Source organism: Athene cunicularia (genome assembly GCF_003259725.1).
Source record: "Athene cunicularia isolate RWA chromosome 5 unlocalized genomic scaffold, athCun1 chr5_part2, whole genome shotgun sequence".
Lineage (NCBI taxonomy): Eukaryota > Metazoa > Chordata > Aves > Strigiformes > Strigidae > Athene > Athene cunicularia.
The window spans coordinates 3181416-3204463 of record NW_020799102.1 but is presented as its reverse complement, the minus strand read 5'-3'; the positions used below and the strand labels follow the sequence as shown (position 1 = coordinate 3204463).

Sequence of the window (23048 nt, the reverse complement as noted above, 5' to 3'; positions counted from 1 at the left end):
TTATTGCTAGCTCAAGGTCTGAAGCCCAGTTTCAGTTTCTTCCTTTTCCTTGTTTTTTCTTTTTTTTTTTTTTCCTACCAAAGAGAACAGGTAGTTCCCCATCAGAAGTAGAAAAAAACCCTATTAACTGAAGGCACTTTGGCAGCCAGTCACGGAAGACAAATAAAGATGTACATAATCCACAGCAAAGAAAAAACTTGTTTGAAATATGGATGAGACCTTTCAGATTTCAAGTCAGGGAAAGAGAGAATGGTAACCTTTCAGTATAGTCTGAAAGGTCCCATTTTGAAGAAATACTTTCTTATCATTTTCTTTGAAGTGTCATAATTTGGAGTTTGTGCTGACTTACCTGGTTTTTGAAAGAATAAGAAATCTTTTTCTTTCTTACAGTAACATAGATAGGGGTAGATCTTTCGGCTAACCCCTAAACATATACCAAATCAAACATTCATTGAATGATAGTGACAAGCACTATTTTAACCACCAGGTAAATTAATATACAGAAAAAAACATGAACTTAAAAAGGAAAAGTTACTTTTAGGAAGGAGGAAAAGAGAACAGCTGTGAAAAATATAATCTTTCACTCTCACATAATCTTTACAATCAGTCTTCAGCAATGATTATTTTTCATTTCAGACAATTCTGACTAGCTATAGAGAAAATTAAAATATCCTGTTACATTTTTACATTCACATAAATTATATTTTTCACATTGGTATACCAATCCTTAGTAGTTTTCAAAAAGATCCATAAAGAAAAACATATGCTGAATTATTACGATCCCTACCCAACTGATTTCTGCAGATATTCATGTGACATTCCAAGGAATTTCATACTGAAATGATCATGCAGGATCTTCCACAGAGTAATCTGTAGACACTGAGCTTTTCCTAAAAAGCATTTGTTGTGACAATGGTTCCCAACAAACACTTTCACAGCCTGAATTTGGCTTGAGGCAGTTTATCTGGCTCCAAAATACTAAGCCAACAAGTTGATCAATTCAAGGCCAAGCTGCCCACTGCCTAGAGATGGAAGCAACTACAGGGCCAGGACATCCCAGACCAGCCTCCACAATAAGCAGCCTCAAGCTGTCAATACCAGGCTACCCCAGAATTATGAGCTCTGGTGCACTGCAGCTGAGTTACTAAATCTGAACGTTTTTCCACCATGTTCCTTAATGTGTCATATAGTAACTATATTCTTGCTTTCACTTATTTACCCTGTATAATGGAGAAGTAACAGCAGATTACATAGTAGTCTCATAACATGATGTGCTACATATATCCTTTTATATAGCTGATGTGCTTCTGTCTGATGGCTAGTTTGATGTTCACAAGAGTAAATTTCTTGGGAAAAAAAAGGTCAATGAAAAAGTCACACAGAGTAATTGTTAGATCAAGAATGTGGCAGAATCAAGAACAGACCTGTTTGTGCCATATCATGAGAATATAACATCTTCATTTGTATATTTGTTTTGAGTTTTTTTTAATCCTGTGTTTATTTCAAACAATCGTAAGTTCAGAGTGCAGACCAGTGCTTTTACCTGTCTAACCATCAACCACTTGAATTTGCATTTTGGTACTTATCTACATTTCATTCAATGTGTTTTCACAGCTGCTCTCTTTTTACCTTCAATGTAGCTCACAGGTACTCAGTAAAGAAGCTACTACCCATACAGAAGCATTGTTTCCAGATGAATTTTCCTTGATAATTATTTTTTTTTAAATGCCAACACACTTGAACGTAAACAGAAGTCATTTGACCTTGAGCAGCTTTCGGTCTCCTTTTTCAGCAGGATCCTCTACTTCAGGACAGGGAAAGAAACCAGGAAATGGTGTGAACGGACTAGCCTTTGGCCTGCATGTGCCTGAGAAAGCCCCAATCAAACTATTAATGCTTCGAAGGGAAGAAATCACTTGTGGTGGGAGGGACGGGTCAGTCAGGAGGTCTGTTAGCATGCTCCGAGCCTCATTTAGTACTGAGAGATCAACTCCATTTCCACTGCCAGCATTCTAGAATAGATAGAAAAGTTGCAAACTATTAACATTGAAAAACATTTCACAGTATTATAAGTTTTAAATAAGCATCTTATCCATTGCAAATTTAAAAAATAAACTAAAAACATCAAAGCGATATATTTTTCTTTCAAAGAAAATACATACATATAGACATCCAGACACCAATTTTTGCTGGTATTTTTTCACACAAAAAATATTTCAGAATTCAATATTAGATTTCAGTTTCTTTTTTTCTATTTAAAATAAAGACCTGGTGCCATTTTTTTTTTAATCTCAACTTTTTCATTACTTTGTCTCAGATTAAATTTGGTAGTCTCTCTCTTCCAATAGTATCAACAGAAATTTTGTTGGTCAAACTGTTATAAGCCCCTTGTAGAGGTGCAATTTCCACAGCTTGATTACTTTTATTAACCCTGATTCTACTGAAACAAATCCTAACAATTCTGACAAAAAGGTGATTGGTTTTTATTTAATGTAATTCTCTTAAAAAGGAACAGCAGTAGCTGATCAGATGCCACCAGTGATACAAGAGAGAGGGGGTGAAAAAAACTAATCAAGAAAAAAGGTGAGAACCTGGTAGACCTGAGTTTGGTGACACTGCTGGGCAACCACTCCCTAACCTTATGCTAATGGATATTTAAAAAAAAAAAACAAAACACTCCCATCTTAGTTAGGTTTGAGACTGTTCTTATATACACCACAGAAAGCAGATCCCTGTGAACTTGGTCAGAACTGCAAAAAATCAAGCCTCTGCTACACAGAGCTACAGTGTACTAGGACAACTTAGGTAAATAAAACATCAACAGAAAAACGGAAATCTGACAGTGTACAGTGAACTTTATACTCAATCACATCGCACAAAAGAAAAATTAGATTCATAATATACTGACCTGGTAATAGGGCTTGTACCATTGCTTCAAATCCCAATCCCAAAGTATCATCTGTGAAGAAAAAAAAAAAAAAAAAAAAAAAAAAAAAAAAAAAAAAAAAAAAAAAAAAAAAAAAAAACAAGAGTAATAGGTGATACACTAATGTTGAAAAAACAAAAAGGGCATAAATCTTGATTATGTGATGTCATATAAAATGCTTTTCCCTTCATGTTTTTATATGTAACTTAGGTCATTTTTGCAGTTAATGTTACCCCTATGAAAGTCCTAAAAAGGAATATAAAGAAACTGCATGCGACAGAGATATCTTGATGACAGAATAATTATATGGCCTTATTTCAATATTTCTGGGTTTATAAATCATTTAAGAGGTACAGTAGATTAGGTGGTGACAGTGCTTTCCTGCTGCTATTCACCTCAACTTATAAATGCAAATCTATTCTAAAACCTCCAATATATTTTATAATTTTTTTCTTTCCAGAACTGTTGAAACAGTAGCGATTTTGTAAATACAGTGCAGAAATCATTATAGTAACATAATTTATTTTTTAAAAAGGTAAAAGGTCCCCAGTATCTCAGGTTAAAAATCAGTAATTTTAAAAGCATTTTCTTGCAGAAGGTTTTGTTAGGTTTTGCTTGAATATGGTTACAAATCTACATGTTCTGAATAACTTCAGAAAACCCACCAAACCCACAAAAGAACGTCAGCAACACAATCTGAAGATACTATCAGCTTCAAGTACGTCAACAGCACTCACTTAATTTTTTCTTCTATACTGACAAAAATAAAAACAACATACAAGAAGTGAAATCCAGATGTCTGTTTTGTTTCAAAAGTGATCAGTCTTGGTGACTTCTTGACGGGTTCTAATTGTTCTCTGATAAATTAATTCATTTGCACAACATGCATTCACAAATTAAAGAAATGTAAAAATAATCCTTTTCTTTTTTTCCATAGCTACAGAGCACAAAGTGCCAATACCCCACTTGGTAGTTTATATTCTGCAGTTCTGTAAGTTCTTCTGCTTATTTTTATAGGCGAGAACTTTGGTTTTGTTCCTCTAAGACTAACAGCTCTTTCATGGAGAAAACACAATGTTCCAGGCTGGCACTTGTCCAGCAGAAGGTGCAGAAAGTGTCAATAAAGAAACACAGGCTGACATGTCAGCAGTATCCAGGCAAGGGCAGCACTTGAAGGTTTTTTTTCTCTTCTGTTATCTTCATAGAGATACCACTAAACAATGTTTAAAGTTAATAGTTATGACATCCACTTGCTATGAAAAGCGAAGACATCTATCATTAAACATGGGCTTAAAATGGGAGTAAGTTATGCTACAGCAGAAAGTCATACTGTGTAAAGCAAGCAGATCTACATCAAGAATTAAGAATTTAAAGAGGGTTTGGTTTTTTTAAGTGATTAATCTAGCTACCTTAACCCCGCTTTTTTCTTTTTTTTTTTTTTTTTTTTTTTTTTTTTTTTTTTTTAATAAGTATGAGATGACTGCTAGCCCTTTAGCTACAAGCACTGAGATAACGATCAGCATTATCTGGCCATACCCATTTTGTGTGATGCATTTGGTTTTAGCATGATCACTGAAAAGATGAAGGGGTTTTTCTTCCATAAACTAGAATGAGTTTTCCATCTGGGCAGGTTGGGGTTTTTTTATTATTTTTCTTCATTCTCAGGTTTTCTCTTCCCAGATTGACATTTATTTACTGTATCAAACATAGGAAATATTTTGGTTTCATTCTCTCCTCCTAAACTCAGACAGAGAGACTGCATTAACCTGCTTCATTGACTTTTGACTCAACCAGCAACAAAGATCAGATGTCCACATGATTTTTGTTAGTTGTACTAGCAACCTTTGATACTAATGGTCCACGAAGTTGCATCAGCTTGCTTGCAATCTTGCAACCAAGGGAATACAAAAGAGCTTTCCCTTCCCCCAGCTCTTCTAATATTTTATTTTTCTTTTAAATATGTGCTATGTTAGCAAATTTTGTTTGTTGTAAATGAGATCTTAGTAAGATACCTATGCTCTTGTTAGCTTGAGGACATTTCTGTACCAAACCTTTAACTGAAACTACTTTTACGGATGAAACCTCCTTTATACATCCTTTAAGCCATTGGGAGCTTTTGTGTACATGTGTGTACACACATGTGCACTCACATAAGCTGTACTGTTATAATTTTGGGAGTCAATCTATACAACTAAAAAAGTTTACAACCTTCCTTTTGGCTTTAGCCCTGCTATAGTAAAGAAATAGGCTCAAAGTTGCAGAGGCAGAAAATATTCAATGTAAAGTATTACTGCTATATCTTGTGTCCCATACTCACCCAGTATAGACGAGGTAAAACAATCTGCACAGTTTATGCTAAATCTACTTCCAATGCAAATAATGATTTGATGTTTTAAATGGCGGAGCACCACTTTATCCACTTTTTTTTTTTTTTTAAAGATTAATTTCCCAGCTTGGATTTATGATTGAATATTTTCTGTTGTCATTTAAACCAGAGGATTTAAGCTTCTCCACTGATACGAATTTTACAGCAAAGAAACTAACAGTACAGAATTGAAGTTCACCTGTATGTTGCCAAGATTTTTTTATTTTAATTCACTATAGATCACCATTAATGAGAAGTTCATGAGAAGATGTAGCATATTAACACAGCTAGCAGGCTACCACAATCTGGTTTAGCCGTAAAATTTTCAGGGCTCACTCCATATGCCACACATTGAGTAAATAAAATGAGCTGATGAAAATTTTAGGCACAAAGTAGCAATCTCAGATCACTATACAATGAATATTTTTCCATGGTAAATACAACTTGGTACATGTCTATACTAATCAAATCCTTCCAGGTTAATAATGGGAGGGGGGTTACTACCTTTCCTCACATGCTTACAAGGCACCACAAGATGGCACTCAAATCCAGAAAGCGTCCGCCACAAAAACAATTTCGAGAGAAAGGAATAGAAACCAGCAGCATATATTCCTTAACAGACCTTCTGGAGAATTGAAATGGTTTGAGGGACAAAGGGGGTGACAGTTTTAAAAGGTTAACAGCTTATAAATTCTGCTTCGTTACAAAAACTTCTCTGTTTAAAGAATTTTCTCCTTTCCATTCTACTCAGAAACTAACTGTAAGGAAACTGTACTTTGTTTCTCACTACCTACAAGACTTGGTTTAACTAGCCTGACTCCATGACTTGCAAGTTAAATCTGTAATACTAAAAAATAGGCATTTTGGCATTATTTTTGTAGAGTTTGGCAAAGCTTTAATTAATTACTGTGGTTCATCAACAAAAGTTACAAAGTATTCCCAGAGTTGCATTAATCTTACAACAGGAATTAAAAGAACTGTTTATTTTGACTTAATGCGAACAGACCAACAGACCTTAAAATAGGTCTTAGACAGAGCCTCAACAATTTTTGATTTTGCAACTATTAAGACTTGTTGCAGAAAGATCTCTACACTGTAACACTAAGATTTTGTAATCCATTGCACACAACATTCTTCCTCACCTCCTCCAACAAGAAACACCTGATCTAGGAGGGACCTGAGCAATAAAAGCTCCAAACTGCAACTTAAACCTCTGCTTAGCAACTCACATACTTTGGCTTTTGAGCCTCCATTGTCAGTGCCAACACCACACCAATCAGACATCTGGGAGCTCCTTTTGAAAATACAACTGCAGTCGGCTCTGATATTGCAGATGAACTTCTGAGAGGTGAGAAACGTATAGCACTCCCCTCATAACCATGTGCACCAAATTACCAATCAGCTTGGAGGAGAAGTTCTATCAGCTTGACTAACCCCACGGTTTCCGAATCCATCCAAATAGCGATGATTACACTTTCCTGATTTTATGTAACTGCCTGACAAGCTGACCAGGGTTGTGAAGGACAGTTAATAAAAGATAAAACAAAACCCCATGCATAACAGTACTATGCCTCATTCTTTAATAGTCAAGGGCTGTGTTGTGTTTAACTATAATAATTGAATCTATTTAGCCTATGAAATAAATTTCATCACAGTTAAAAGAAGATAAGCCAGCTTACAAAAGCACTTTATGTACAAGTGACCTTTTCCAATTTGGCCACCATCAGCCAGTGATAAGTTTAGGTGAAGCTGAAAATTGTCACTCAAAGCAGGCTAAGAGTATCAGCAGAAGGAATTTACATCACTGGAAATACATTTTTTTTAAAGCCTAAAAAAGTTGTTAAAGCTCAAAATATTCTCTACAGAGCTGCTGTTCTGAAGAATGAACACTATATTCAGTTCTATGGATGTTTAGTCAGACCTAAGGAGATTTTAAATACATATCACTTACTGGAAAGATGGATGAAAATTGACAGTAGGACTCAGATATTACCCTTTGTTTATATTTTCTCAAATAATGAAACAGTATTTCCATATACTCCAGATGAATTGCCATGCAATTTGAACAAAAAAATTTTAGAATCATCTGACATTATTCATCTACTCACTGGAGAAAAACATAAAAAAGCTGAAGGCCTTGGTTACTGAATATCAACCCAGGAGTTACCAAACCTAAAGCATGGCACTTCTGCAAAGCACAAACTGTTAGCAACATGAGAAACATTTGTTAAAAAAAAAGTACACGAGGTAACAGTAATAAAGGCCTTCCCTAAAACAGTTTATAATTCAAACAGCAACAAGCAAACTTAATTTTTAGAAAGAAAAAGGAAAAAAATGCCCCTCTGAGAAGCTTATAGTCTAAATAAACTAAAAACAGATGGGAAATGGGAGAAGACAGTCAATGAAAACCGGCAGAGCTTCAGAGGTTTTTGTTTTGTTTTTAATGATTTTTCTATGTAAAGTTATCTTTCCTATCACGCGCAGCCAGTGTTTCCAGGGCCTGTAACAGATGTGTCTTTCAGAAGTGAGTTGATGCCATGGAGGGTGGAGTTCTTTTGGATCTTCTTTGCATTAATGCCACAGCTCCAGTTGGCTAAAGTCACGTTTGAGGAATATTTTAAACTTCTAAAGGTTTAAGCACAATAAAAGCCTATGAGTTTTACTTTTCTCAAGTTATAAACCACTAAAACTACTATTACACTAAGCTTTTTTTTTTAACTTTTTTTTTTTATTATTATTTTAATGCTCAGCTTAAACTATATTTGGCTAGATAACTGTGTAACAATATTTTCAGAATAATTTAACTTCCAAAATACAAAATCATATATCATCTTAGCTACTCAAGAATTACTTATGTTTGTGCAAACTTATGCTAAGATTTAAAATACAGGGCTAATAAAAAAAAATGTTTCAGAGCTTAGAAATCTGAAAAGTGATTTTAAAAGTAGAATATGACTAATACGTATGCTCCATACACTAAATTGAAATTTGCACACCATCTAGGGCCATACAATGTTAAGATTTGTAACACTGATGTTTGATTGTCTAAATTAGGTAAGTGGGAAGTTTTCTTTTCAGTGACAATACTATTCAGGAGATTCAGTGTGTGCTTTAATGCTTGTTAAGAAAAGAAAACTTGTCCTATTTGACACCACCCATTCACATTCCATGCTCCAAAATTTTAATGGAGAAAAAATTGAGTACAAAAATGAGTTTCTAGTTCTGACCAAGTCTTCCATTGATCAAATATAAAAGATTCCTAGCTGCTAGTAGCATCTGTTTGACACCATTAGGCATTAGCTCCATAAATAAGTATTTCCATAGCAACCAAGCATAGAAATAACTAAACAATGAAACCAACACCATAGCAACTTGATTCAGAAATCAACTCTGTAAGAAATCACCTCATTCAAGAGCAAAATTCTACAACCAGATGAAAAACTAATTTATTGTAAAATATGAAAAAGGTTACATTGCATATCTACTTCTGTTAATGACTGCCTTTCAAACAAGACTGATGCTGGATTCATTGCTTTTATTTCTAAATTAGTCTTCTGTAACAGCTTACAATCAATTAGCTTTTAAATCCATGTAATTTAATGATAGAAAACCAAACACAGCTGTATACAACCTAAAAGTCTTGTTTTATTTATTTATTAGGATTCTTCCCTTCTCTGAGTAGAAAAGGTAGATTTTGAAAAATAGAATGTTATTAAGTAGTTAAGTTGTATTCAGTGTAAGACTAAAGGTGACGCAACTAAAGAATGACTCTGTCAAAGTAGAAGTAGCATGATTTAGATAACAAATACAATGTTCGGTTGTGAAATCTTGCAGGCCAAAACAACAGCCACTTCAGTACATTATTGTAATCAAGACAAAATACAACACTTGGAAAAGCACTCAATATGACCTTTAAGGCATTTAAAGTCATGACGGTATCTCTGCACGCACTAAACTTTCCCATGAATGTAAACGGGACAGGAAAAAACGATAGTATTTTTAGATTCCTAATACTTATCACTTCCTGACTTTACACAATTTATTTATCCAAGGTTGTAAAATGTCTAATAGGTTGTGAAGTCTGCAGATAGCCACAATCTTTGAACAGAAACCGAGTGTGCTTTCACGGTTCTGAGGTCTGGATACATGTACTGAAGGAAACAGTCATATCCCTTATCCCATATGCCTTATCCTAGACTCTCTCGTTGACCCTACCAAACTCTTTCATAAAAGGCATTATCTTCACTTTTTTAAGAATCCTAAAATCTTCCTTCAGTGGAAAGAGACTTGCTCCTACTTAACTGCTTTAGTAAATACCATTAAACAGTACCTGCAACATATTTGGCTAGACACAAGAACAACGCTGGAACATACAGGTGTCTAGCCACCATAATGTTTTCCAGACTCTACAGTATTCTTTCCTGCAAATACAGATCTTCAGCAAGAGCTGCACACAAATAAACTTTAACAAGTCACATTCGAATCTTCAGGTGTTTAGTTACCGTTTTCAGTAACTTTGTCCTCAGCAAAGATAGACAAACAGAGCAAAAATGCTCCATTTCAGCAGGCTTATTCTGAAAGTTAATATTACTCCCTGCAAGCAGAAAAATATTTTTTTTGTTTGGTTGGGGTTTTGTTTCTTTTTTATGTGTTTGTTTCACTTGCTTTTAAAAAGCCATGCTACTTCTGCTTTTGTAACCAGGAGTATCAGCAGGTCAGCTTCTACTCTGTCTGCTGTGGAAAGACTTCAGTTTTCTTACTGCTTGTTATGTTTGCTCAGATCTTCATTTTAATATTTTTTTCAGATCTTCAAATGTTTCAGAAAGGTTCTAAAAGGTGTTTTGTCTATCAAGGGAAAGTAGGGTTTTTTTTCTTCTTATGTAGGTAATGAAAAAAACTGGCTAAAACCACACTTAGGTCATTTCCTGTTCCTTCTAGGTTTTGTCAGACTTGCACGTCAGAGTAAAGGCCAACCAGTAATTTATGGCAACTGGGGGAGGGAAGGCAGAGGAAAAAAAGCCTGCTATGTGCAGATCCTTTAATTGCCCATTATAAGCATTTTCCTTCAGAGCATGTGGTTCCAATCACCATCAAAGAAAAGAAATAGTGCTAGGTGCATTACTGCTCTGATCCCATACAGTTTCTTTGGTGTTCTGGCATTCTGTACTACTTTTACTGTCATCCAAAACCTAAAACCATTTTTTAGAGTTGTATTTACTTTACAAAAAGCAAAATCTCAAAACTGCTCCCAAAGAATCCTTCTCACCTTTACCTACTGGCATTGTTTTACAATTATACATAGTAAAAGCCTTTACTGCTATGTCAACACACTGTGGATATATGGTGCTGGAACAGACAGGGAGACCAACATTGCATTTCATCTTTCTGCAATAAAAGGATGTCCACAAATCTCATGCTGAAGCATTTTACTGTATGCTGATATATTCTTAATGCAGTAACTAAAACCACTTACTAAAGATGAACTGATTTACCCTCTATTAACTTAAATTTTTTAAATCTTTTTTTTCCAACTATTATACTAGAGACATAGGAATGAATCTCACATTTTTTTCTTTTCAGCAAACAAAGAAAAACTATTTCATATGACCACAAGTTGGTTTTTTTCAGCACTGAGCTGAAGAAAAGGAATACACCAAATTTTTTAAAGATTTTTATCACAACTCTCCCCAGGCCCCCCTCTAAAACAAGCAGCATAAAATTAAGCAATACAACTCTCTCAGACAAAAATTAACATGATTGTGAGAATGGTTCACATCAAATGAGTTAGGCGAAACGATCATCTAGACCAGTATCTTGTCACTGACAACTGCAGCCACCTCAAGATAAGAATATTCTTAAATAAGCAGTGCTAATTCTCAGAATATTCTTTCACCCTCAGCAACACAGCTCAGGGAGCTGTATGTTGTATGCCTTTGTATATTACAAAGGTCAAGAGATTTTTCACCTTTGCATCTCTTCATCTTCTTTTCAGAATCCACATAAACTTCTGACATCTGGTATCATATACAAAGGCATTTCACAAGTTAAATACAGATTATGCAAAGTTCCCTTTCATTCAGAATCTGTCAACGCTGAATTTGTACAGTGAGGAAGCAAACAATCAGCCACACTTTCATGAAGACTACCCACCAAATGATTCGTTTTTGCAAAAGCTTACAGTTGTTCTCCAGCTAACTTCAGGCACAAAATATTTTTCAGACTATGAGACTGTATTTTCAGAACCCTCAGGCTAGTTCATTCAAAGACACAGTACCTTCGGAGCAACAAAACCCCTAATTCACTAAACACCACTTTTTTATTTGATTGCATTAATTGTTGTCTTAAGGATTTTTATTTACAAAATTGCCACAAGGTACAAGCTTTACACAAATCAGTGTTGTTTTCTTTCAATACTTGATGATAACCCAAAAAGAAACACTACAGGGACTGAAGTTAGGGAAGTAAGCTGAAAGAAGCCAAAAAAGATATTATGTCATAGGGGAAAGCAAACATTGCTGCAGTGCTGTGGCTGGAAGTTATACATGGGAGTTGAACTAACTAAATTCTCAGTTGCTCAAGCTAAAGAATTAAAAGCAGTAATTTAAAAACAGATGAAAGTATAATTATGAGTCTGATTACAAGAGCAATTGTGTTAGCAGAAGTTAAATCAGTATTAAAAAAAAAAATCTTAATGGACAATTTTCTGGTTGAAGTGCCAGGAAATACAAGATGAGATCTCTTGGGGGAAAAAATATTGAAACTCTGAAGAATGTAATACAGATTGCTGTCAGAAACAGAGAAGAACAAGGGAATGCAAATTGCTGCATTCTATAGAAAGTGCCAATTTATTTCTCTCTAATGTATTCATGTTAAGTAGTACTTTAGTTAGCAGCTGAGAAAAAACTCCAACGGCAGCAGATCTGAAAGAATGTAGAAAAATCTTTTTCTGTGTAATAATGTTGTGATGCTGTTCTAAACAAAAAAGAAAGAACAATTATGCCTTCCCACTTGTAACATTAGATGAGGACAAGATTAAATAAAACTGCATGGGGAGGTCCACTTTGTCCCCCAAACGGCAAACTTGCCTAGACAGCCGTTTATGCCATGCATATCTTGCATGTGGGAAGTGAACAGAGGAATCACCACTAGCAGTACGGGGAGGGCCACATACACCCTTCCACCTTCCCTCCTGATGAACTCAGCAGTCTAGGAAGAGAGTATGCAGTCAGACACCTCTAGTAACCGTTAGCAGGTACTAATCTTGTGAAAAAGTTCTCTATGAAAAGACTGAGCGATGAACAAACTCAGATTTTAGTTGAGAAAAAGAATCCCCAAAACCCTAAAAGTATTAGCAGAAGTAACTGTGAAATGCTATGGTTTTTATAATGTTTAATCGCACATCCTCCTGAAATTGATTTGCTTTATGTAGATTTAGGCTGAATTTCACACTGCGAATATGGTATCTAAAGGTACACTTCCAGGAAAGAAAAATCATCCCTGTCCCACAGTCAACATATCTAAAACTTCAGGTACTTTTCTTCATTAGCCTTTTCATAAATTATGTTCCACTTCGCTGTTCAAACTATCACAAGACTCTCCCACACTTGAAGACATAACTATGTAACCTACTATATGCAAAGGTAATGGAAAATTGTATCTAAAAGCCTGCTGTCACTCCACTGTTTTACTTGTTCTCTAAGCCACTTTGCTACCATGTTCATAGAGCACAAGTTATGTACAACATTCTTATTGCAAAGTTTTCTGAACACAGGTGTATGAAATTCTAGAAAAAAAAAAAAAGAGAATTGTGAAAAACAGTGAAGTTTGCTTGTTCCTTATTCTGTTACCTCGTGACTTTTGTTTCTATAATAGGTTTTCCTACAATTTTGATGAGTGAAATTGGTACTCCCCTTAAAAAAAAAAAAAATCTTGCAATATATCAAGTTGAGTTAATCTTTAAAATGCCTAGACTTAACACAATTATTTTTTTCATTTCATTTTGACAGCATGACTCAGATGGAGAAACTCATATGAAAGAAAGAGGTCAAGATGGGTCAAGTGTCTTCCAGCAATTGTAAGATAAGAAAAGCTCACCAGCCTTTCTTGTACAAGCAGAAAAGTATTGGGACGTTCTTTTAAACTTCAAGGCATTTCTAGCAAAATCATCACAACAGTGAAAGTTACCTAAATGCTTACAGAGAATAACACTGGCAGTGAGAATATCATTTTCCATTTGGGACAAGTATTATTTACAATAAAGTTGCGGTATAGCATGCTCAATAAATCCATCAAATATTATAAATACAAGCAAAATAACTTTTCCTTGGGGAATACCATTAATTTTTTCATTTCTCAGCCTATTTCTAATAGCCTTTAATGTGTTTTCTATGAAGACTCTCTCAAACTATGTTTTCAAAATAGCTATTCATGAGTTGAACCTCACAAAAACAAGCCTACGCTAATCTGTGAGTAATTCTATGTTCTTATCGACAAATTCAACTCTCAACTAGCATCTCCTAGAACTTGCATATTTTTTTTAGAGCAGGAAAGGGGAAAGATACCTAGAATTTAAAATTAACACTAACCATAGAAGAACTGGGATGCCAAGATTCCCAGCAATATCTGTCTAGAAAAATACTGTCCCAATGAGGGAAGCAGAAAAGCTTTTACACCACCTATCAGACAACTGCAATTGACATAATCTTTACGAAAAAGGCAAATACTTTTGTAGTTATTAAAAAAACCCCAACAAACTAAAATCTGTACACCTTATGCTTTAAAAACAAAGGGTTTTTTCCTTTATATGAATTATATATTTAATTCTAAAATTAATATATCTAACAAATATTTTCTACACATTTAATTACAAACTTTACACTCAAATGCAATTGGAATTTTGTCTCTGAGTATTTTAATGTATCGGTTAACTTATGACATTCAAAATGTACATATTAATCAAATACCCTTGTAAAGTTCAGACTAAACTAGGAGATAAACTGGCCAAAATAAATAATAAAATATTTAATCATGCCTGATCCAACACATGAAAGATAAGATTTTATTATAGTAACCTTCAAAGTGAAAAACAACGTAGAATCACAAGTTCTCTCTTGCACCACTGGACTAGAAACTAGCAGCTATAGCATCAGCACCATCCTTTTAGAGGGATCCAGAAGAATGTGGGGAAACTGTCAGAGGAAATGTACAAAAACTGTGGGGTTTCTTCCCTCCCCCATGAATTTATAGATGCACCATTTAAATGAAATCTCGAGAAAAATCAATAGGATTTCCATACATGGGTAACATGCCCAACAAATCTCCTGGACTCTTTGAAACAGACTGCATACACAAATAAAAGTGAAACAGTCAACCAATGTACTTTGATTTAAAAGAAAAAAAAAGCCAAAACCAAAACCCAACAAAAAACACTGACATGGTCTCCCCTTAATGCTCCTGAAGAAATCACATTTACATGGGAAGAAAGGGATGGCTCTCCTCTGGATTAGCAATTTATTAAAACATAGAAAGTAAAAAATAAGAGTAGAAAGTCCACAAAAAGAAAAAAAAATATCAATAGAGACTTCCTCAATGATTCAAGCAGGGATCTGTCATAATCAACCCAGTTAAAATTAATTGAAAAGGTAACAGACATCTGAAGTGTCAACATGCACTGATGATACAAAATTCATGAGGTTAGTCAGAAACAGACTTGATTGTGAAAAAGAATCAAAAGATCTTAATGTAGCAAGTAAATAGGAAATAAGACATTGCTGAAATTCAGTACTAACTGATGAGTAAATGCTGAGAACAAAAATAAATTTTAAGCTATTTATATAGAAAGCTGGGCTCATATTACATCAATGGCAACCAGGAAAGAGATCTTGAAGTCATTTGTATCAGGCCAATTCTCAAAGATGTTAAATGAGATATTAGAAAAGGAACATCAAACAATAGAGAAAAAACACTGTCACTGTATAAATCCATGCTACACCCACAGTCCTAATGCTGCATATAGATAGAAAAGTATAGAAGAAATAAAAGGGCAGACTAATAAGAGAAATGAAAGATATGGAGCAGCTTCTACTGTGAGGAGCTACACAGATTGGAATCCTTCAAGCGTGAGGAAAACAGGGTTACGGAAACGCTCTATAGTTACCAATGTTATGGAGAAGGTAAATATGAAATGGTTGGTCAGTACTGTTCACAAGCACATGAATGAGGGCTATGTAATTAGATCATCTGGCAGCAGACTTAAAACATTAATTAGTATTTATTATAACATTTAGCATTTTTTATGCATTATATCACCAAACAGCTTAAAAGAATCCATATTCAAAAAAAGATGTGTAAGAATTCTTGAGATTAGCACTTTCCTTAATAATAGCTAGTGACCTTCAAAATCTTAAATTAAAAGGTGTTATTACTAATTACAATCCTAAATTAAGTTCAGTTCTTTCCCCATTCTTTATCCTCCAGTAAATTTACTATTACTACTTGGAGAGAACTAGATGAGCAGCAGCTTGAGGGAGGGGAAAAGAGAAATAAGGAAGGACTAATATTCTGGTGAGATTCTAAATTACCATTCCTTAACTTGCTATTTTCTTTCAACAGGATTATTAATATTTTAAATGCATTTCCCAGACTGCGCAGATTGTCATACAAATGTCCATGATCTGCTCTATCTACATAATTGCTTATTTTTTAATTTGATGGTGATGGCTGATGATCATGAGTGCATTCCACTGTACTGGATCAAATAACCTGAAAGAACAGTTTTTAAACATAGGCTTACATGTTCTCTTAAATAAAGATGGTCATATGATAGGGAAAGCAGAGAACAGCAAATCTTCAAGTGAAGGGTGTTTGTTCTTTTGAACCATTTCTTCATGTCTATCACTAGAGCTTTTCTTTGCCCAGATGCAAATAGCATAACGTAAGGTTAAACTGCTTTAATTCTCATATTCAAGCAGGAATGTTTTGAAGTAAGGATAACCAAAATAATTAATAACTTATTCCCCTGAAAGTTATTGATAAGTAGATACAGAATATTTGTCTCTTCACTCCAACTGTATCATAAAAAATAATCTATATTTAAACCAGAAAAAAAAACAAATTTCATATAGAAATAGTTCTATTTATGCTAGCGGAATTAGAAAGAAAATCACAGACATGCAAGTTTATGTGTCAGGGATGCTATAGAAAATAAAGATACTTCACAGATCAGATTTTTCAAACAAAAGGTTCAAGTCAGGCAGCCATAAACTCAGAAAGGCAGATTGACAGATCCTTGTCAGAAATACATGGAAAGAAGGAATGATTTCTTCCATGTTACCTTTTTTGCCTTTTTTTTTTTTTTTAATCCTCTCTTTTCAATCTCTCTGTTCATATTGTCTAACTTTTTTGTATTTGTTTCTGCCAAGGACACTCAGCTGGCCTACAAGGGCAATTAGATCAGCAAGATACAGGCTAATTGCCATACATATTACCAGGGATTCTAACCAAGAGATCAGTCAATAGTAAGTAGATGGCAGGAAAAACAAACAAACCAAAAATCTCTCTCAAATTTTTCAAATATTTTTTCTAGACTATGTCATCTGCAGCCTAACTGGGAGTGCTCTAAATCACATCTCTATGAACTATGTGGGAACACAGAAAAATCCATCCTCCCACAATTAATATTATTTTTAAAATTAATACTGTTTTGAACACTTACAGCAAGAGATAGTTCATGTCTATCTTCAGATTCCAACTTCCTTCTCCCCTTGAGAAGAATATGCACATACCTACAGTATCTTCTGCACACACAAAGAGGAATTATATACCAAGTTTAGCAGACCAGAAAGACCACTTTTACATTTCAGCATTTCCTCTCAGTAGTAAAATGAACAGATCTGGCATTTCAAGAAAAGTAAAACTTTTGGGGATGATATCCTTCATAACCACAAAAGCTAAACTATTTCAATGTTTTAACAACTAAAAAGCAATTTATAAATAACAGCATGGTAAAGACAGAGAGACTTCAGTTCTGTGGCCAGTCTGTAAACAGAGCTGCTCCCAAGTACTTCACAGTAAGGTAAGAAGGCAATTAAACAGAGATTTAACAGTAGTCCATGTATGAAGGCAGCTTGAACCAATCTTGTAGAACAAAAGCTCTGACACTACTCAAGAGGACTGCTTCCCCAGGGAAGAAGGAAAAACTATTTTCTCTGAGCTAAATTCTGTTAAAGACATTTCTTTTCCAGAGCGTATTTTCCCCTCTTTTACACCATGTCCTAACTGGGCCCGAGTTAGATTTTGAAACCTTCCCAACCTGCCACCAGAGCATGAAAGCTTAGGACTTCACTAGAGGAAATTATTGATGTTTTCTCTAATAATCCTTTATTTCCTGGAGCATGAGTCCAAATCAAATATCACATTTCTCAAATGCATGCCTTATTGCAAAGATGTACACAGAGACATGAATTTCAGAAGCAGTCTCTATAGTAAAGGTGGTTCTTAAAAGCCACTGGAGGATAGCAAGCATGGTCAACAGCAAAGAGGAATCTTTGAGGCACAAACTAGAAAACGCCAAAAGTAATTTGCTTTAACAAAATACGGCAGTACAGGAACAAAACAATAAACAGACAGCAAAAGCAGTAAACTGCTCTGTCTTTAAACTGCTATGTAGTTTTAAGAAATGACAATTCTAGGATGAGATTTTTGGTTTATGCTGGTGTGCAGATGCATAGCAAGGCAAAGTTTCTATGTGTGTGTTCATGGATCTGTTCAGGCAAGAAATTTTCCAGTCTCCAAAGCAGTAGCATGTGTACACCTACAGAATGAACATATGGATATGGAGAAGCATAATAACAGAGTTCCTAACTACAAGGAAATTGCATAAGTCTCATACTACTCCTTAGAAGTAGTTTTCTAGAAGTCTGCCTATTAAACTTCTACATGGGAACTGTAAGCACGAAGTCCAGAAGAAAAATGTTACACGCAACTAATCTCTAAAACACTTGAGGTGACCGCTGAAGGTTTCCTATTGTACACTATTCGGTTTCATCTCTAGCTACTGACCTTAAAAATGCTCATATTCTCATTATATAAAGGATAATAAGACTTTCCTCTTTCTGATATGAATTCTTTTTTACAAAACCTTCTTTCATATAGAAAACATCACCAATGGTTCTTAATATAATTTAATATTTTCATGCTGACTACATTGTAGTGCCTGTACTGACCTAAAATTCTTTTTAAAAATAGAATATGCTATTTTGACACTTACAAAGATGTTTAGCAGGGTGTACAAAAAACATTTTGAAACGTCATCTCACCAGGTTCTCTCTCACAGAATGGTTTGAAAAAAGTAGCAATGCCCTAATTTATGGGTGCTTCTCTTACAAGCCATTTGCCTCAAGCAAAACAGCTGCCAGTGATGCAAGCTGGGAAAGTAGCCAATCTGGCTCACATGCAACTATATACCCAAGAGAGCAATTAATAAGTCACAAAACAGTACCCAATTATGCAAGCATTTTTGAATCTTGGGGCTCAGAACAGGGCTGAGAGAGTATGAGACAGCCTGAAGGAACTCTCAGCATTCAACTACAGTGTATGGATGCTGGAGCACCACCTGATCTTTCCCTCTTACCAGCTTTTACACCAGATAAAGTAGGAAGTTAGTTTTCACCTAAAAGCTAGCAAACCTTCTTAAAAACATGAAACCAAATGACATCTAAATTGCATGAAGATCTCTTAAGTAATTGCTTAAGTCCCAAAACCCATGCAATGCTACCTTTCATTCAAAAAGCACAGAAAAAGAGTTAATAATTATTTTCACAGTGACATTATTTTACCCTACTTATGTGAGGGAATTAAAACAAACATTATTTCTATTGTCTTCTTTTAAATATTACCATCTGAGTTTCATATATTTTGTTCTTTAAAAAAAATAATATTTTAAGAATGTAATAAAGAAATCCTTTCCAGTCATGAATTGAAAAGCAGCAGTTATATTTTTGGCAGGTCGCAAGCAAGATGCAAGCTGAGCACATCTGAGTAAGTTTTGACAGTTGTATCATATCAAATTAATTTTTTAATGCTCTTTTGTTCACAGCAAGTTTTCACTAATTGTCAAAATGTATGAAAATTAAATGTTTCAATCTCGGGGGGATCTTCTCTTCACCAGGAAAAAGTCAGACTATGTTAGAGCTAAAAACATTATTCCACACTTTGTATTTTGACAGATTAACTGGAGGGTCTGTGTATCAGGAGACTATCTCCAGGTTTATAAAGAGAACACACAGTAATCCACATGCATCACTGAAAAATCAAAACAAAATCATTATTAAACATGTAAATATGCCGTATTTGGTGGTGGTTTTCTGTTTTGCTTCTTAACATAGCAGGAATAGTTATTTGCCAAAATATTATTACAGTATCACTGCTTGGCAACTGTCACTACAGTAGAAGACATTCTAAGATGAAGAATACAACTATACCTCTGTTACAAGCCCTATACCAACATTTCTTCCCCAAATAAGTGCATAAAAATTATGTTTTGTTTTCAGAAGTAGAAAAACTGAGGGGACACCTAATTCAGTCATCTTTCTACTTTCTTACTTTCTCCATCCCCCAAAAGAGATATAATTACATAAAGCCTAGTAAGTTGTTCGCACTTGTAGCAAAAATAAAAAGAAGATTGATTACAACTACATTTAATAAAGGGGTATATTAGAAATCATAAGATCATAAGTTTTGTAAATTTTAATTCCAACAATGTAAACAACTTCAAAAGGTACATAACAGTCATACACCTATTCAGCTCAACAAGACACACTTAGAACAGACAAGGAGCATGTGGAGTAAGACAGAACCATAAAGAACTCCACATCTTTAGAACCCTCAGATTAACAAGGCAGAAGGGAAACTCCTGCTTGATTACCTGGTACCTGTAATTTAGTTAAAGATTTACAGAAAGGAACTCTGCTCCTCGTAATTTTAGCAAATCTTTTGGAAATGGCTCACTATTAAAGTGATAAAAACCAAAAAAAACCCAACATGAATGACCCAAAGTTTATTTAATTAAATATTGTATGGTAAAAAAGCAAAAGGGAACAGTCAAAAAAATACATCAAAAATTTAAATTGAAATGGAAATTGCCATGCACTTAAACTGTTTGTGACGTCTTTCTCCCACAGGTAATCTCTATCAAGTATTAGAGCTCACACAGAAGCTTACAATGAAATCCTTAATAACTACAATCCCCAAATTCATAGGAACTGGATCATCGGTAAAATAACTATCAATTTTTTCAAAATGATGCAGTAAGCTCAAAAGCTAGAAGGCAAGAGGGGACAGATGTACAGGCAAATACAGATAGCACAAACACTCTCCTGCACCTTTCTGCCTGCAAACAGAATCATATAAGCTTCACTTCCTTCGGAAATTGAGCTAAAATTCGTATTAGGCCTCCAATACTATTTACTGAATAAACATACTTCTTCCTCTACAGGAATTGTTCTTTCTGCTCTACTAATTTCTAAAATATTAAATATAAGAGTTTAAATCTATCTATTGCAGGAACCTGGAATGTTAAAATTGCGAGTGACATGGTAAAGTGCAAGGCAACATCCCCAGGGGCATTTAAGGGATGTAAAGGAGCTGCAGTCTCTCTTCTGCCACTGCAACATCTTTCTATTCCTGCATCACACAGATATATATACCCCATATATATATATATATATATCCCAGATATATTCCCATATCACACAAGGTTTGGCATCTGGGTCAGGGCAATCCCAAGCACAAATACAGGCTGGGCGAGGAGTGGGTTGAGAGCAGCCCCAAGGAGAAGGACTTGGGGGTATCAGTGGGTAGAAAACTGACTGAGCCAGCACTGTGCGCTCGCAGCCCAGAAAGCCAAATGTGTCCTGGGCTGCGTCAAGAGCAGTGTAGGCAGCAGGGCGAGGAAGGGGGTTCTCCTACTCTACTCTACTCTCATAAGACACCCCCTGCAGTGCTGGGTCCAGCTCTGGGGGCACCAAATAATGACATGGACCTGCTCGAGTGGGTTCAGAGGAGGCCACGAAGATGATCAGGGGGCTGGAGCACCCCATTGTGAGGTCAGGCTGAGCGAGTTGGGGGCTTCAGCCTGGAGAAGGCTCCAGGGAGACCTTACAGCAGCCTCCCAGTATTAAAAGGGGCTAAAGGAAAGATGGGGAGGGACTCTTGATCAGGGAGGTTAGGGACAGAACATGGGGTAATGGTTTTAAACTGAAAGAGTTAGATGAGATATAAGGAAGAATACTGTGAGGGTGTTGAGGCACTGGCACAGGTTGCCCAGAGAAGCTGTGGCTGCCCCCTCCCTGGCAGCGTTCAAGGCCAGGTTGGACGGGGCTTTGGGCAACCTGGGCTAGTGGAAGGTGTCCCTGCCCAGGGCAGGGCTTTGGAACTAGATGATCTTTGAGGTCCCTTCCAACGCAAATGATTCTATGATATAAATGCTGAGGCCATGCAGTTACCCCACAAATTCAGATAACGACAGCTATCTCTGACCTCAGGCCTAGTAGTTTTGTGAGTTGTACCATCCTAAATTTAGCTTTGTAAGCCTTAATGTGTTTTGATACAAGCTGCACTGTCAATACTTACAAATGCATTTTCCATCTTTAAGTAATGAAACAAAAACAATCAAAAGCTTTAAAAATATTTAGATAGATAAAAACTCTACAAACTGTCATGACACAAGATTTACCCAACTATTAAATGACTTAAGAAAAAAACCTCCTACAGGTATACTATTACTTCATTACTTCAGATAGTCAGGAGTGGCAAGTGAACCTGACAGGACAGAAATGCATATATTGAGTCCTGGCAGTAAAAGTATAAACAGAGGAATGACCATTTTAGACCATCCAACAAACTAGAAGCCATTTGTCAGACACTGACATACTACAAGTGCTTGAAGACTTAGCGCTTAAGGACATGGTGTAGTTGAGAACTGTCAATGTTAGGCTAATGGTTGGACTAGATGATCTTCAAGGTCTTTTCCAACCTAGATGATTCAGTGATTCTGTGAAGAGTAATACGAACATTTTTACTCAGCCATACCAGGGCACAGCTATAAAATTTTTCATTCCATTTCACAGTACTTCTTATTTTATGGGCAATTTAAACCCATAAATAATCATTTTATATAGTAACTAAAGAGAAGAAAATGTATTTTTATGCAATATAAATGTAGTTTGTATAATCTGTAAAAAGAGTAAGATTTCAGTTTTTGTAATAAAGTCCATTTGAGCAAGGATCAAGTTTGACTTGAAAAGTGAAAAGAAAGTTAAATGATTCACATACTTAAGTGTATAAAATGACCAAAGAATTACTTTCCAATATGTTTTAGCTATGATAATGCCAAGCTCCTTTATTTTTAATCACCCCCTCTCCCCCCATGAGTACTTGTGTGTTTAAAGAAGTTAAAACAATGACAAAGACATTTGCAGGAAAATCAAAGTGCTACAAACTGAGGAAGGTCAAAAGTATTATGTCAGAACTGAACTTTGTTGTACAATGACACATTTTAAGCCTCGCTATCACATTTCAACAGGAACTAGTTGAATTAATTTTATCAGTTAGTTTTTCAATGCAATAGCAAATATATTTTTTTTTAATCTACAAGTTTAGCTATATCTTTTGTATGTTTTGAGTTGCACAATCTTCCTAAAATAGAGCAACAACAAATTATTAATTCTTAAAATAAAGATTGAAAATATTTAGTACTTC

General features: G+C 35.2%; 1 protein-coding gene across 1 annotated transcript in view; it reads right to left on the bottom strand.

Annotated features, from left to right (window-relative positions):
- PDE3B (phosphodiesterase 3B) overlaps window positions 1–23048 on the bottom strand; it is a gene marked incomplete at its 5' end in the record, with an annotated part of 85672 nt that overhangs the window by 20318 nt on the left and 42306 nt on the right. Inside the window, 2 exons of the mRNA XM_026850163.1 lie at window positions 1764–2012; window positions 2909–2959. Coding sequence (XP_026705964.1) covers window positions 1764–2012; window positions 2909–2959 — 300 coding nt within the window. The remainder of the gene's footprint in view (window positions 1–1763; window positions 2013–2908; window positions 2960–23048) is intronic.